General features: G+C 40.6%; 1 protein-coding gene across 1 annotated transcript in view; it reads right to left on the reverse strand.

Annotated features, from left to right (window-relative positions):
* The window catches only part of LOC107702559 (mitogen-activated protein kinase kinase kinase 1-like), a 37,787-nt gene that overhangs the window by 5,181 nt on the left and 15,103 nt on the right, over positions 1–17,503 (reverse strand). The window contains exons 7-17 of the mRNA XM_016504916.1: positions 17,002–17,123; positions 16,424–16,608; positions 12,763–12,884; positions 12,116–12,207; positions 11,246–11,465; positions 7,908–9,153; positions 6,291–6,443; positions 4,887–5,049; positions 4,443–4,574; positions 3,006–3,148; positions 747–878 (exon numbers count right to left, since the gene is read on the reverse strand). Coding sequence (XP_016360402.1) covers positions 747–878; positions 3,006–3,148; positions 4,443–4,574; positions 4,887–5,049; positions 6,291–6,443; positions 7,908–9,153; positions 11,246–11,465; positions 12,116–12,207; positions 12,763–12,884; positions 16,424–16,608; positions 17,002–17,123 — 2,710 coding nt within the window. The remainder of the gene's footprint in view (positions 1–746; positions 879–3,005; positions 3,149–4,442; positions 4,575–4,886; positions 5,050–6,290; positions 6,444–7,907; positions 9,154–11,245; positions 11,466–12,115; positions 12,208–12,762; positions 12,885–16,423; positions 16,609–17,001; positions 17,124–17,503) is intronic.

A 17,503-nucleotide genomic window follows, 5' to 3' on the forward strand; every position in this document is an offset into this window, starting at 1 on the left:
TTGTTGGTAATTTTTCTGCGTTCTAAAAAATGCTGGGTTCAGCTTGTTGGGTCATTTTATTGGGTTGTTTTTAATAAAAAAAATAATTTACCCAGGTGCTGGGTAGTTTTTCCTATGTTCTAAAAAATGCTGGGTTATTTTTTTTTTTAACCCAAATGCTGGGTTCAGCTTGTTGGTTCATTTTATTGGGTTGTTTTTAATATTTTTACCCAGGTGCTGGGTCATTTTTAACGCTGGGTTATTTTTTTTCTACTCAATCGCTGGGTTGAGCCTGTCTCCGACAAAACAACCCAGCCACTGAGCTACAGTCAAAGCGTGGGCATTTTGAGCCAACTACAGGAGAGAGCGATTCTCTATATTCATTTATTTTAGGGGGAAGTCTCGTACTGGCAGGGATTGTAGGTGGGGGAGTGAATGTACAGCGCTCTCTCCCACCTTCAATACCACGACTGAGGTGCCCTTGAGCAAGGCACCGAACCCCCAACTGCTCCCATGGCGCCGCAGCATAAATGGCTGCCCACTGCTCCGGGTGTGTGTTCACGGTGTGTGTGTGCACTTTGGATGAGATAAATGCAGAGCACTAATTCAGAGTATGGGTCACCATACTTGGCCACATGTCACGTCACTCACTTAAAGTCTTTCTTTTTTTCCATAATTTTCCATACTTTTCCAAACACCGTAGGAGCCCTGACAACTAAACAGTTTTTTTTATCTTAAAACATGTGCACACACAGTTTCATTCTCACCTTGAAAATGAGTGCCAGGTGGTTGGAGTGTTTCTCCGCATTCCAGGGCGGCTTCGCACAGGACATCTCGATAATAGCACAGCCCACACTCCAGACATCACAGCTGCGACCGTACTGCTGCCCTCTCAGCACCTGCAGTCACACAAATGACAATCACAACCCCTCATATGACACTTGAGACGCGTGTAGAAATGCACAGACCATTTAATGTACTGCAGCTGCAAGAAAAATACGTAAAAAAATGTAATATAAAAATCTAACGCAACTGCCATTAACTGACAAGCAGCAGGTGCATGCAGGGGCTCACTGGTTCACAGGACTGCACACCCCTGATCTGTGCTCTTCACAGAACTCGGAGAACGGGGTATGATGTCATCTCTCATCAATAAGCGACTGATTTACTCCTTGAATGCACAGTCACCCTCACAGCATGAGTCACAGACGGGAAAGAGCGCGACGGCTATTCTGCAGCTCAACACTCTCAGTCCTCTGCTTTATGAATTTCCAAAATAAAAGCCCTCAGAATCACTGCAATTCGCCACAGTATCTCGTTTCAAATGAGCCCCAGTACACTTGTCCATAATTCTCTGACATTTCAGTGTTATTAGTCATTGAGGGCCAAATAGGACAAAACTGTGCTACAAAGTTTTAATCTGAAATCCTGTACAAAACCTAAAAAGCATCAAGGGGTCCACTTCGACATTGTCAGTTTGAATGAAAACTTTGGGGGATTTTTATAAGTACAGGCATGTAGAGAACCCTGGATATATACAATATACAATACACACTGTATTCTATAATGTTGTTTCTGTGTAATGTTGTTTCTGCAGCCCAAGACTAAGCTAAGCAAGGTTGAGCCTGGTCAGTACCTGGATGGGAGACCTCCTGGGAAAACTAGGTTGCTGTTGGAAGAGGTGTTAGTGAGGCCAGCAGGGGGTGCTCACCCTGTAGTCTGAGTGGGTCCTAACGCCCCAGTATAGTGACGGGGACACTATACTGTCAAAAAAAAAAGCACCGTCTTTCAGATGAGACCTTAAACCGAGTTCCTGACTCTCTGTGGTCATTAAAAATCCCATGGCACTTCTCCTAAAGAGTAGGGGTGTAACCCCGGTGTCCTGGCCAAATTGCCCCCCTGGCCTTTGTCAATCATGGCCTCCTAATAATCCCCAACCACTTGATTGGCTCTATGACTCTCTCTCCTCTCCACCTGTAGCTGGTGTGTGGTGAGCGCACTGGCGCTGTTGTCCTGTGGCTGCCGTCGCATCATCCAAGTGGATGCTGCACACTGGTGGTGGTTGAGGAGAGACCCCCCCCCCACATGATTGTAAAGAGCTTTGGGTGTACAACAATACACAATAACGCACTATATAAATGCATCATTCATTCATTCATTTAATTGATTGAGTTAACCAGCTAAAGAATTGACTTACTGACAGTACCTTTATATTAAAATGCCCAAACAAAACAAATTAAAAGGTGGCATCAGCCAGCCATTCAAGTGATGAACTGATCCAATGCAAATGTTTTATTTCTCTGCACCATGTATCGTGAAGTGGGGGCACACAGGTGCACAACTTTCCTTGCCCTCTAAGCTCTGGACATTTAAATGTCTTTCCACAAAACCGTGGTCAAGTCTGGTGACCTCTGTGTGTGGTGTTCATAGTTACGTGGCCAGTCAGGAAAACAGGACAAAGTGGATTTAGATCTCAAGTTGAAATGAAAGTAAATTGCAGTTCTTTTAAGGCAGCCACAATTGGCTGACCTCTTAATTCCTTGTTGTTATTGTGTGCCCAAACTCTGTTTAATTAGGAAGCAGTTCAGCTGGCCCTGCCTCCCCCGGCAGCGTATTCATTACTGAAACCTCTTTAAAATGAACAAGCTTTCTTTTGTCTGGGAAGGTCTCTCTTTCACTCAGTCTCTCATTTTTCAACCAAGCCACCAGAGCTTTGAGCACAGTCTGAGCAGGCTAACGTCTTTACATAATTGAAATAAATGGACCCAAGCAAAGTGACTATTGCGTGCCTCAGTGTAAAACCAGATGGATGTATAGTTTTTCTACATTAGCTGCATTTTGACATATCAATAAATTCTGCAAACAAAAGAAACATTGCCATTGCAACATACTGTCCCATTTGAATGCAAGTTGTGAAATTAAGCTTTAATATTGTGTGTGTGACTTGCTATAACGCTGACCACACATGCAACTGTATTTACTGTAGTAAAGAGGCAGGTTATGCATTTTTAGATTCGAATGTTTACCTCAGGAGCCATGAAGGCAATGGTTCCCAGGAGCTGACCCTGAAACTCTCCCGCACCGGTGCCTTTTGAAGCCAGACGTGCCGCTGCCCCAAAATCAGCTATCCGCAACCTCTGGCCTGTGCTGTCTATTAGTAGATTGGCACCTGCAATGATTATAAGAAGACTGTGAGTGTAGAAACATGCAATAAAGCTCTGCTCTGCTACTGCCGATGTAGAGTGCTACCCTCAAATGTAGCAGAATTTTCTCGACTTGTTCATCTTAGAAGAACTGAGCTTATTTGAAATGCATTCTGGGATTGCCCTAGGGGTGGGCAGTATGACCGAAATTCAGTTTCACGGCATGACTAATTTTATTTCACGGTACCGATATATTTCACAATATAGTTATTTATATATGTAGTTATTCTGAACATCGACAAAAAGGGCATTATATGATTAATAAATTAAATACTTTAGAAATGAAAAGTACTTCACCACTTAACATTGTTTTAATTTTGGTAAATTATTTTAGTAAAAACACAACTGCCCACAGCCGATTGATATTAAATGCAACTTTTAGGTGCAATTAAACTTTAATTAAGGTGTTTCTGAATAATTTTTACATCTCATGTTATTGTTTTACTTCAATCAGTTCGTAATATCTAAATATTTTATACCGAAAAATTCTATTCAAAAATTACATTTACTTCCTTTTAATTTTGTCGAATACTATTAATACTAGTTATATTGTTTAAATTTGTTCCCTGCTATCTGCTTATTATACTGTGTTTTAAGAGGCTTGTTTTGCTCTTTTTGTGATATCTGGAAACCCTGCACCTGGAGCTTTAATCAAGAGAGGGACAAAGAGTTCAAAAGTGACTAGGAGGAGAGCAAAAGTATGCAAACTTTACCCACTGTTAATGCTGACTAAGAAGTTTAAACTATTACTGTGTATTTGACTCCAGCCCGAGACTGACACGCCGCTCATATTCGCCTCTCACTGCGTGTGCTGCATCATTGAAATGTGATCGCTTAATTTGAGCGCCATGTTGAGAGACATATCGAATTTTTAAAAAATAATACAGGTTGTTGCATTCTCAATATTTAGTAGCCTAATTTTGCCTCAGATACAGGATTAAGTACATTCACTTTAACAAGCAGGTTGTTCATTACCTCGGCCATTTCTATCTGTTACAACATTGATATATATGAACTGTTGTAGTCAAGTGAGCTTAATTCTTAATGCTTCCTCCATTGTGAGGCTGTGCGATTCTCTAAACTGTGCGAAACTCCAACCTGATTAGGTTGGGAACAGAGCTTAAAACACACCCAAAAAAGTGAAAAAGTCACTGCCCTCTACATCCATCAACACAAGAGGACACAAAGTAGGAAGGAAACCATTCCTCCTAGTACAGAGACAGTAGCAGTGTTTGCTGAAGCCAAGCTCCAGTAGCTTACCTTTGATGTCACGGTGGATGATCTGGTTCTCGTGGAGGTAAGCGAGACCTCGTAGAAGCTGCTCGGTGTAGTTGATGATCACACCCTCCTTAAAGGCACCATACTTATTTAAGAGATGAGACACAGAGCCACCTAAGAAAACAGGAGTCCGAGTATTACATTTATGGACTAGGGCAAAATCGGGCAAAAGAGCGACTCTGAAAAGTGTTGCTTATAAAGAGGAAAGTAGCCAAAAGGATCCCAACACTACCTATGGTACGGTCACGGGGGGAAATCCTTTCAATTCAATCAGAATCCACGCAATTGGGAATTTGTGCGAGGATAGATTTCGTAATAGCTTTAAGTTAGTCATGCAGATGCACCACCATGACCAAGAGAAAGCTGCTTGGTTTGAAACTGATAAATGGACCCGTTTTACTCTCTGCATAATTGTGGACAACAAACCTGCCATCCACTCCACAAACAGGTTGTAGTTGTTCTTCTCACAGGTTGCCCCAAGCATCCGTATGATGTTGGGGTGGCTGAGGAGGCCCATCATGCGGATCTCCTCTCGTAGTGCCTCCACCACCTCTTCCTGCTCTGAGGAGGTGTTCCTCACATACGTCACCTGAGGAATAAATATCACAGTTAAGTCTGCAAATGGTCTGTTCTGTCACTGCTGCCAAAAACAAAACATACTCGGCCCCGTCTGTGTCCATATTTAGTGCCTTTGTATATGTCAGGGGTCTGAAGGACTACCATTCTGCAGAGCCCAGCTCCAACCCTAATCAAACACACCTGAAGCAGCTAATCAAGATGTTTAGGATTACTGGAGCAGGGTTGGAAGTGAAGACTGCAGCAAGGTAATCGTCCAGGAACAGTGTTGGCTAGCCCAGGTATCCACCTTTTTCCTGATGCGTTTTAAATTATGGGAGGCACTTCCGGTTTGGGGAGGTTCCACTTAAAAAGATTGCAACAAATCATTTCAGATCATAAGATTGCACTACAAATAATCCTTATTGTCATTTTGACTGAATATGGGCTATACATTTATTTTTTATTTTCAGAAGTCAGGAGAATAACGTTATGCTTAGTATATAATTGTGATGTGATATAACACCGATATCCATAGAATAGCTCTTTTATTCTGCATTATTTTCCTCCTGATTATTTTCATGTTTCCTTTGTATTCCGCTGTAAGCAAATGAAAAAAAGACAACATATAGCCTACTGTGCATTTGTGGTCTGCTCTCCCGATTTAATTTATGATATAAACCATGAATAATTCCCTGGAATGCACTGGGAATCTTTGATTTTTCTCCGGTTTGTTTTCACACGGATGCTGTAAAATGTAATTGTTACGAAATATAGACATATATTACTATAATGATATTTAACACATCCGTAATATTGCTGCGGATAGAAGGAGGATCTTTTGGAGTTATTCGTGGTGTGTTAAAAAAGTAATTTTTAATGCTTTAACACTGATAAATTTCCTTTTAATGATCGATGGTTGAAGGGTGAGTAAAATAATGTCACCTCATTGTACCCAGCTTTTGAAAATGCTTATTATTGCGTTCATAGAGAAAACCTTTTGCTGATTGTTTACAGTGTAAACGGAAGTTACTCCCATAATTTGCGCAAGGCGTCATGGGGAGCAGGAAAAAGGTAGCTAGCTAACACCCATATCCTCCATAAACATGTCAGAAAAGAGCAAAGGCTTGTCTGAGAAAATGGTGAACATCAAAATGTGCTAAGGTAGGACTGATCGGTAACGTTTTCAAAGGTGAGGCTTGCAACCTAAAGATCATAAATTCATGGTGATAATCTCCTATGAAGTACTGTGTGGTGTGTGTCAGATATTCTCACCTGTTTGACAGCCATCAGAGTGCCAGTGCCCACATCCTGAGCCTGGTAACATGACGAGAAGGCACCCAGGCCAATCTGCTGACCTTTGAGCCACTCCATGCACTCCCTGTATGGCTGCTTTGCTTTGGTATGACCAGGCAGAGTCTCTGGTGTCTGACCATGAAAAGCAAAATAGGGGAAAAATGAAGCCAAATACAGAGTTTGATCGTGAAATTATACACAAGATGATATATTGCAGTCAAATCTCTCTAACTTTAAGGGCTACAACAGCTTGTCACTGGGCAGTACCCTGAAAGGAACATCTTTGGACCTTATTTACTGCTAAAAGATTAATTGTAGCACCTTATGAGGGCATATTATTACTTTTAATCGCAAATAGTAAAATGAAGTGATGCAAAGGCCATGTATGGTAAACCAATTTGTCCTCTGCATTTCACCCATCCAAGCACTGTTCATTAACTTCCCCTACCTACATTTCCTGCCGGTACTGAGACTTGTTTACAAGCTTATAAGTCGGAGTCTTTAACCATTAGGCCACAACTGTCCCTATAATAGTAGATAAGGTACAACGTTGTCCTTTTAAGAGTACTGCTCCAGTGACATGTTCTTGTACCCCTAAAGGTACAGTGGCCAAAATTATTAGAACACTAGTATTTTCATTATTTCTATCTTTTGCTGTAGTGTCAGTAGGAAATATCAGTTTACAAATCCAAACATTCATTTTGCCATTAATTGTAATAATCCAGCGAGATTTTTGTTTGCTCCACACAGAGATCTGATCTGATCATCATCAGTCTGTCTGGAGTGACATGAAGAAACAGAACAAAATGAAGTGTCAGTAGGAAATATCAGTTTACAAATCCAAACATTCATTTTGCCATTAATTGTAATAATCCAGCGAGATTTTTGTTTGCACAACAACCAGAGATCTGATCTGATCATCATCCAGTCTGTCTGGGATTACATGAAGAAACAGAACAAACTGAGACAGACTCAATCCAGAAGAACTGTGGCAACGTCTCCAAGACGCTTCAAGAAACCTACCTGCAAAGCTCCCTGAAAAACTCTGCGCAAGTGCACCTAAAGCTGCTTTAAACGCAAAGGATGCTCACACCAAATGTTGATTTAATTTAGCAAATAGAAGTTAATTGATAAAGAAAATCTATTTATGACATTATTTTTGACAGCGTCCTCATTTTACAGCATTTTTACACAAGTACCTAAAACTTTGAACAGTACTGTAGCTTTGCAGGTAGGTTTCTTGAAGCATCTTGGAGACAGTTCTTCTGGGTTTAGTCTGTCTCAGTTTGTTCTGTTTCTTTATGTCATTCCAGATAGACTGATAATGATCAGATCAGATCTCTGTGTGGAGCAAACAAAAATCTCACTGGATTAATACAATTAATGGCAAAATTAATGTTTGGAAATGTAAACTGATATTACACTACAGCAAAATATATAAATAACTGACTTAAAACCATTTTTTGCTGGTGAAAATACTAGTGTTCTAATCATTTTGCCCCCCACTGTACAGTTTTTGCACTTTTTTTTTTCGTGACAGTGTACAAACAATTCACCCTCATTTTTGCGCAAAGTTTACAATGATCATGCACTTACATCCACCTGAATAATGATCACGTCCTCTCCTTTCTCCACCTGTAACTGCGGGATGACAGGCAAGGCGTCTTGCGACTCAGACATGGCCATGACCACCGCCAGCGCCTCCTCTTCCTCAGCTTCCATCTTCTCCTTGCACTTCTGGTTCTGGGTCACGTCCTCGCTGTATGTGTCGTCGCTTGTGTTCGCCTGCTCCGGTGACAGCACCGCCACTTCGGACTGGAAGGTGACCGTGCTGTCTGCCGCGGGGATGGAGGTTTCCAACAGGTCCTCCATGCTGGAGCTGAGATCAGCCGAGGCGTCCAGACTGTGGACTTTCTCCTCCACTGGAGTGAAGACTGAGTCCTCGCTGGGGATGAGAGCAGATCCGCCGCTGCAGACAGCGCCATCTCTGGACCGCACCTCCTGAAGGTCCAGTTTCATGCTGCTCTTTGTCCCTGGGCTTAAAGCTTTAGCTCCTTCGGATGAGGCAGCGGGAGAGGGCCAAGAGGGTCTGGGCCAGTGGATCTGACTCAGTGGTCGGGCTTGGGTAAACACGGGCGAAGGCAGCTTCTCCGGCTCCTTACAGTTTAGTCCCTTCTGCAGAGGCAACTTACACTGGGTATTCAGTGAGGACTGGGCGAGTTTGTTGGGCACAAAACTCTGTGGCGGGGCTTTGGGGTTTTCTGGAGGGAAGGCAGAGGCGTTGGCCATGGACAGAGAAGGAAGGTTTGGGGGATGACCGGATGACGGGGAGTTCAAACACTGACTCACGGGTCTGTTTCGGGCCTGAACGGGGGGCTTTGGAAAATCAGCAGGGCTTGTGACGACGTTTGCGAGTCTCTCGGTTATATCGTCCACAGGAGCTGAACTGGCTTGACCTGAAAGCGCCAGCTTGGTGGTGGGCTGCTGTAGATCAGGGGTGGGAGAGTTTCTTTCGGTGGCGCATGGGGAGTTATGGGGGGCTGAGGGTTCGAGGAAAGCACTGGAGTGTGAACTGTGGGTCTGTAGGTCTTCTAGTCCAAAATGGATAGCGTCCAGGATGTCCATCTCCTCTGCGATGGCCAGGAGACGCCGGCGCATGCGGGCGTAGTGAGTGGAGCTGGTGATGTTAAGCATGTCCAGGAGCTTAACGAAGACATGAGGCACACGCGCTACCATACGAGCAGCGCTCAGGAAGATGCGACGAGAGAGTTTACCCACCATGGAGTGAGAGTTATCGATGGACTGCAGCGCGAAACTCAGAAGAGGCAGCAGCTTCTGATACCTACAAAGACAAAATAAATGCAAAAAAAAAATTAGAGTAAAGCACTTTGCATAAAGAGGGCAAACCGGTTTCCTTTTACTTTTTAATTCAAAAACTGAATATTGACTTATATGTTCAGTGTTGAGGGTAACGCATTACAAGTAATGCGAGTTAAGTAATCAGATTATTAATTCTTAGTAACTAGTAAAGTAATGCAATACTTTTAAATTTACAACAAAGTATCTGAGTTACTTTTTCAAGTTTTTTCGTTTTCCAATTTATTCACTGACACCTCTCATGTCCTGCATTGAGAGAAATTGGGAGTAAGTGCAGAGGCAGACACACTTCCTTCAGTCAGAGGCTTATTAATCTCACTTTTGGTGTGAAAAGGTAAAATATAACTGAGTTTTTTGTTATTAAAAACAAATAAGCAACCCCAGCCCAGGAGACAAAAAGTAACGGAATGCATTACTTTCCATAAAAAGTAACTAAGTAACAAGTTACTTTTATGGAGTAACGCAATATTGTAATGCATTACTTTTGAAAGTAACTTTCCCCAAAACTGCCTACATTTTGTTTACAACCCTGTTAATGCATGATGACTATTAACACCAAACACAAAAGAAAAAGCAAACAGACACCAATCTAGCAAGTTCCTAATGAGTGATGGGTATCACGACATATTTCCTAATTCGATTTGATTGTGTGATTCACAAGCTCTCTATTCAATTTGACTCGATAGAGATACAATGTCCATTTTGCTTACATAAAGAAATTATCTTGGGATAAATTAGACTTACAGACCGTTGACTGATTGTCTGATACATAAGGCACACAAAACTTGAGTTTCGCAATCATCATCCGATTGGTTGAATACTATAGGTTTTTCGGTAGAAGTGTGTGTCACTTTCTTTAGCCCTATTTGGACGGGATTAGTTTTACAGGGGTAGATGGGGTAATGTAATTTTACCACAGTACATCTGTAATATTAATGGCTGATTCGCACAGGATTAGAAATCTCAGTAAAACTATACCTGCCTGTCGTCACGTGCGTTTTACATTACTTCCTGAATGACATCACATCAAAAACGCGAAATTGGACCAGGGAGGAAACACTGTGTTTAATTTCGGTTTCAGAAACAATTCGAGACCATGGTGCATAACCACACCATTTGGGAACAGATTTATCGAATTGTTGTAAGTAAATGTCCAAAAGTCGAGGAAGAATTTGGGGACTGCGGAAAACTGAAAGAGAGAATCGACTACCTGAAAAGAAAGTATAGAGAGTGCATTAAGCACAACAAACGGACTGGCAGTGATCCACATTTGAAAAAAATTAATTGAAAATTACAGGAAGTGACGGCATATTTACGTATATTTTTACAGCTGGTCTAATCGCATGGGATTAGTATTACCTGAGGTAATTTCTCCGGACCTTTTTACAGAAGGTAAAAGTCGCCATAATCTTTACCGACATTGTCTGTAATTGTTACCGAGATGGTGCAATCGGACGGGACTAAAATAACTGAGAAGCTCTGGTAATAATTACTTAACCCCACCTCTCCATGAAAAACTAATCCCGTCCGAATAGGGCTTAACACACATCTGGAAACAAATCTGTCATGATGCCAAACCACCTCATGGAAGAAGAAAGCCGCCATTTTTACAACTCTGACAATGATTGTTTATTAGGATAAACTAAACACAGCATAGACTCTTAATGACTGAAGACAACATTGGTTGCATGCCAGTCTGTTATTATAGGAACATCGACTTTGATTGGCTGCTTTACATGTCGGTCAAGGACAGCCTTAGCCAATCAAAGCTGCTATGGAGTCCAGACCTCCTGTTGTCTGAAGGTCAGGCTATGCAAGACTAAGGTTAAATCTACAATCCTGGTACTTGTTCTGGAACACATTTTTTTAAAAAAGGTATAAATTTAATTTCCTTTTTATGCTTATTTAAATTTTATCAGTTGAAAATAATGAAATCACACAAACACGTCCTAAAAAAAATTTGTTTACAGGGTTGCAAAAATGATAAACCTTTATAATGGTTCATATTTAATAAATTAAGAACGGAGGCACAGTAAGATCTGGATGAATTTCTGTACCTCTCCCCAATGTTTTGGGCCTGGTTGCAGTCTCCACTAGACACAATATGAGGGTAGAATTCAGCAGGAAACTCCAGTAAGAGCAATCCAGCAGGAAACTCCAGTAAGAGCCTGTCGATCAGACACAGTCGACCCAGCAGTGCTTGCCAGTTATTGGCCTCTGTTTTAGAGCCCAAGATACAGTTCAGGACATAGTCAACTCCACCAATACCAATAGAGCCTGGTGGACAATCAGAGATGAAAACGTCTTCATTGAAAAGCAAACAAATATTACAGAGAGAAAGAGAAGAAAAGAATTGTCTTCAAAAAGGAACAGTTGATTCAAATATTATTTGTGACCCTGGAGCACAAAAGCAGTCTTAAGTTTCTGGGGTATATTTGTAGCAATAGCCAAAAATACATTGTAAGGGTCAAAATTATTTATTTTTCTTTTATGCCAAAAATCATTAGGATATTAAGTAAAGATCATGTTCCATGAAGATATTTTGTAAATTTCCTACCGTAAATATATCAAAACTTAATTTTGGATTAGTAATATGCATTGCTAAGAACTTCATTTGGACAACTTTAAAGATAATTTTCTCAATATTTAGATTTTTTTACACCCTCAGATTCCAGATTTTCAAATAGTTGTATCTCGGCCAAATATTGTTCGATCCTAACAAACCATACATCAATGGAAAGCTTATTCAGATGATGTATAAATCTCAATTTTGAAAAATTGACACTTAAGACTGGTTTTGTGGTCCAGGGTCACATATGTGCATCACAATTTGCATACTTATGTACTATTCTACGTGATACTTATGCTTGAATATACTGTGGGAATTGCTAAAATAAAAAGTGTGGAACGTGGAATATGATTTGTACCTGCTTTGAGGATTTCCCTTCCCACAGCAAGCTCCCCCATCTGCCCTTTGCACAGCTCCAGCAGAGTGGAGACGGACAGCTGACTGGTGCGACTACGAGCACAAAACACACTCAATTAACTCACTCCAAAAGCATTTAAAGTAAACAACAATGTGAGGCCTTTTTCTGAACTGATATAGGGTGAATTCATTTTCTGAGCAAAAATAATGATACTTGCTCATCCATCAAGTACTGATTGGATAATAAAAAAACAGAATTGAAAAATATTAGGGTGTGGTGATGCCCACAATAAAGAAAGATTATAAAGACAACCATTATTAATTTTAGAATAACACGCACCCCTAAATCATGTACAATAAGACCAGGAAGGTGTGGTGGAGCAAATAGTATACATTTTGATTTCATACTGAAAACTCTTTAAAAAAAAAAAATAGTATCAGCACTTCAGCACACACAAAAATGTATTATTCATCTGTCTGTTACAGCTCCTGACCACTAGGTGGCGATAGCTTGTTAACTTCAGACCATGATTTGATGTACAGCAGATCTTCTGATTGTTCACATCAGGGCAAATCACTATAAATGAACTCATTTCTCCACTGTGTATTAAAAACAGGCCCCAGTCAGAGGCGTTCTCAAGCGAGTACCTGTTAGCGTCTGCACACTTGACCAGGATGGTCTCCACCACGGGCCGCAGCAGCTGCTGTAATCGCGTCCGCTCTGACACCGAGTGACAGGGGGTGTAGACCAGCATCGCTCGCAGGGTTTTCTGAAACAAACATCAACTCTTAACATGGATCAACACAAGCAAAAACAAACGATGTTGCCATGTTCAGGACTGTAGCTTGAAGAAGTTTTCAGCTACTGTAGCCTCTTGACCCATAGAGAGCTGTGCAATTAGCTGAAATATTGAAAGTGCATATCAATTAGCTGCTGTTCTAAACAAAAAGTAGCTTTAAGGGTTTTTTGCCAAAATAAAAGCTTAATCATGTAACATTTAAAAAATGAAGAATTGGTCTAATTCTCGCTATTAACAAACCATTAACTACGACTTTTGCCTCAATAAACTCCTAATTAGCTGCTTATTAATAGTTAGTAATGTAGTTGTTAATTTTAGGTATTGGTTAGGATTAGGGATGTAGAATATGCTCATGCAGAATATGTGCTTTATAAACAATAATAAACAGCCAATATGTTAATAGCAGGCATGCTAATAAGCAACTAGTTAATAGTGAGACTTGGTCCTTATACTAAAGTGTTACCAAAAGAAATTAAGAAAGCAATTAATATTAATGTTGCAATTTTACAGTTGCACTGCAATTTTGTAAATACATTTTACAGAGAAACATTACAATAGTAATATTTTTATTTTGTTTAATACATTTAGTAGTAAAACAAAATCAACTATTATTATTATAGTCATTTTACATTTAACATTAAATTACAACATTTTTGGCCAAATTGCAGAGCCCTACCAACAAGTACAGCAAACATGGAGCTTTTATTAAAAAACAATGACAACAACATGAAATAAATCACAATAATCCGAATAATCGCAGTAAATATTTTTTTTCTCCAAATAATGCAGCCCTACACGGAGCATCATTTTTGTTTTTAGTTTTGAGTGCTAAGTTTCTAAATGTATCTTCAATTTTGATGGTTTCAAAGTCACACAACCTGGTTAACTTGCCTAGCGTTTACAAAGTGACAGATTCTCATTGACATAAAAGAAACGGTAGACAAGTGTTTTAAAAGCTGATAAGCCTCTTTACTTTTCTAGCCTACACACAGAAGTATATGTTCAGTTGTACTTTATTATTTGCATTAACACTGCGGTCAGGACAAGGCTGTGATGCTCCAGTCTAGAAGCACTGGACTCGACACCAACAGTGCAGGACAGTGAGTGTGTGAGAAAGAGTTCACCCTGACCCTGACCCTGACTCCAGAGAGAGCTGGGAGTGGTGACTGATAGCACATCGCACTGGAGCGCGGCCCAGCATTGATTAACCCACCATACACTCCCCTCCTGAAAACAAACACATTCTACCGCCTACACACTCACAACACTAAAGGCTAAAATCCTGGCTCAAATAATGCTCTTCTCCCTGCAAAAAAATAACTCCCAAGTCAAGAATAAATAGTGAAACATGACATTTTAACTCGCTGCATTTAATACACAAGCAGACTTCACATAAACGGCTACTTCACTACGCTGCACTGTTCACAGAGCAGTCTAACGCAGGGTAACATCCCAAAGGCTTTTGTCCCTAGTATTTTTAGTTCATATAGACGGCCCTCTTTCTGGTGCGTGTTCGAAGAATAAAGGAAAACTGCTGGAAAGCCCCGAAAGGACAAAACGCTTGTTGTTTTCATAGAGGCGGCTCACTGGAGCACAGAGCCCGAGGGAAAGACACCATCCCAGAAGTCCAAGCAGCAAGAGCTATTGTTTTTTTTTTTTTTTAAAGGAAGAGAAATAGGTTAAGAGACAAAGAAAAAAAGAAACCTTTCTTTTCCAGCTTCAGTCTGAGGATCCCCGCTGTTTCCAGACTTCCTGGTTTGAAGTGAACTTTAAAACTAGCCAGCGTGGTTCGTTGCACTTTAGAGCTCAGTACGGTTCTGATAACCTCCGATCAAAGTTGACCAAAGGAAAAAACATATCTAGACTGCTTTTATATCTAGCAGAAATAAATGGATATCAGCCAGAACCAAAATTAACATTTTGGCACAAGTGAAAAGCATTAAGGGCCTGATTTCTGTTTTATTTCTTGGGAATTTTGTCATTTTTCTATTGGCTGAACAGTGGTAATGATAAGTATGACAGCGTCAAAGTGATTGTGAGTATTTGTGCGCGGTGCACTAAGTGAAGAGCATCAGTGGTTTCTATTTACATGTTTTTGAAGCATTGAGCATTGTAGCCAATCTCAGACACATCTATTGATCTCTTGATCACAATGTGCAATCAGAGGCATTTCAGTTTTATAATTTATTCAATACTGCTTAAAATTCTACTCAAAATGCCAGTGCTTTTGTTTACCGCATGGCCGCGAGCTCAAGTTCTGCATGCTTGCGAATCCTGTCATTACAACAAAAAAAACCTGTAAACACAATGTAAATGAGATTCACTGTGCAGTGTAAACAGATTTTTTATTTTACACAAGAATTTTCACAAAATTGCAGTCAGTTGAACTGAAGTGATTGACAATCTTGGCTTGCTTTCGTTTAATAATCCATTTATAATATGAATGTTATATTGTTCATGCTGCTAACTACATACTGGAAAGTTTCTGATTGACAACCGTATTTAAAATTCAGGACTGAATCCAAACTCAAAATTCAAAAAGTCATTTGGTTCTTAGTTCTTCAAAGAGACAACTTTTTGTAAGAAGATTGCACTTTTTGTATAACTTCTTTATATTGGTACCTTTAAATAAATATTTTAAATGTTTCTTTTGTGTTTATTTGCTAGAAAGCAGAAAGTGGTTGCTATGTCTAGATATTTTCTAATTAGATTCAAATTATTTAATTTTTTTAAATTCGGTTTAATTAGATTAATTTTAGAAATAAACAATGTACTTCATAACAACAATCATGTCTTTCGTGGGTGACAAACAAAAGCACAAATATTTAAATATATTTCGAATATTGGAGAAATATAGATTTTTAGCTATATCACCCAGCCCAATTTGGATGTGTCCTTGACATGATGGAGAACAACTGGACTGTACCCTATAGGGCAGGACTTTTCTGAATGTGCCTCAGTTAAGGAGTGTTTTCCATTCAGACCAGCTCACGTGAACATCTACATTAGCGATGAAAATCTGAATTTGATGTGAACAAAGCTAAAGACAAAAGTGTACCACGACAATGTTTTGACCCGAAACTCATCTACTTTAACCTGTGCTGATGACTGTAGGAGCTCTTGGTGAAGAGTTGGTGCAGTATTGTGCAATTTCCTTCTCTCTATGATCATAACAGAAGCATCACGCTGTAAGGGTCTCATGTGACTGAAGTGTTCACATGATCACAGCAGCGGTCAGGCATGTGAAACACTGGTCCACATGTGACAGCACTTCACCGTCAGCATGCACGACACTTGGGCATAATAAAGACTAGAGCAATTGAATAATAAAGACTTCTGCTTCACATAAGTGCTTAAACAACTCAGAAAGCATGTACGCTATGCATGTAACCTGAGATGTAGTGCACGAAACCAGTGCAGCCTGATTAATGCACACACTGATTCAATGTCATGATACTTTAGCAGAGGCAAGGGTGGTGTCAAGAATACAGAGGGGTGTAGCATCTCACCAGTGCTGCTACATAGACTTTGTAGACGGGGTCAGCGCAGACCATGGAGAGCACGCTACAGCAGGACTCCACCACCACGTCTCCGGACACCTCCCCTGCAGCTGTCCCAAGCCCCGCCCCTGCACCCGCCCCGGCCAAAGAATGCTCGCCAGACACACAAACATGGCTGGTGCCGGCTTGTCTCGCTTGCCTAACCACCAGAGAGGAGTCGACCAGACTCTGTGATGCTGCCTATCCTGACCTCTACATGACCTCCTCTCAGAGTAAACACAAACAGGACAAATCTGAATGAAGCTTCATTAGTTAGCGCTGTCTGCCGCTCTGACAGCTTGGGCTTGATGACAGCAGCTTTCTTAAACTCCATCTGTGTTTGGGCTTGCTGCGTCCAATTAGCATCCTGCCTGCTTGGGTTTATGCGAGACTCTTTTCTCATTTTGTGCTCCAGGGTCACATATTGTCTGGACCTATAAATAGGCTCTCCCTCCTGTGATGTGGACAGTCAATGCTAGTTCCTGTGATCATTCGAAATATAACACCAGGTGATGTGGGATAATCTGGAATATTTTCCTGCTACTTACATATAGACATGCAGTGATGGTGGAGTTTGTTTCTGCAGCCCTCTTCACACACCGTCAGACTTTCCTCATCTAGCATGTCCAACAGACAGATAGGGCACATCTGCTCCTCCTCATCCTTCATGCTGCTCACAGGAGTAGACACAAAAGTTATTAAGACACAAGGACTGATGAGGAATCCATTTTTTCTTGGACTTTTGAGATAAGAATGAACTGAACTCAAAAATGACTCGTTTTGACAACTTACTAGCATCGCACAGATACATCAGTACAATAACTACACCTTTTTTGTGGTTCAGAAACTTGGCTTGCCCACTCGGCCGGTGAGGTAAAAGCAAGACATACAGTGCCTTGCGAAAGTATTCAGTTTTTTTTCACGTTTTGTTATGTTGCAGCTTTATGTTAAACTGCTTTAAATTACTTTTAATATTATAAACCTGTTATATGCTTTGTCATTATGGTGTATGGAGTGTAGATTGATGCGGGGAAGAAGAAAAAAAAAAAA

Source organism: Sinocyclocheilus anshuiensis, unplaced genomic scaffold (genome assembly GCF_001515605.1).
Source record: "Sinocyclocheilus anshuiensis isolate Anshui unplaced genomic scaffold, SAMN03320099.WGS_v1.1 scaffold210, whole genome shotgun sequence".
Lineage (NCBI taxonomy): Eukaryota > Metazoa > Chordata > Actinopteri > Cypriniformes > Cyprinidae > Sinocyclocheilus > Sinocyclocheilus anshuiensis.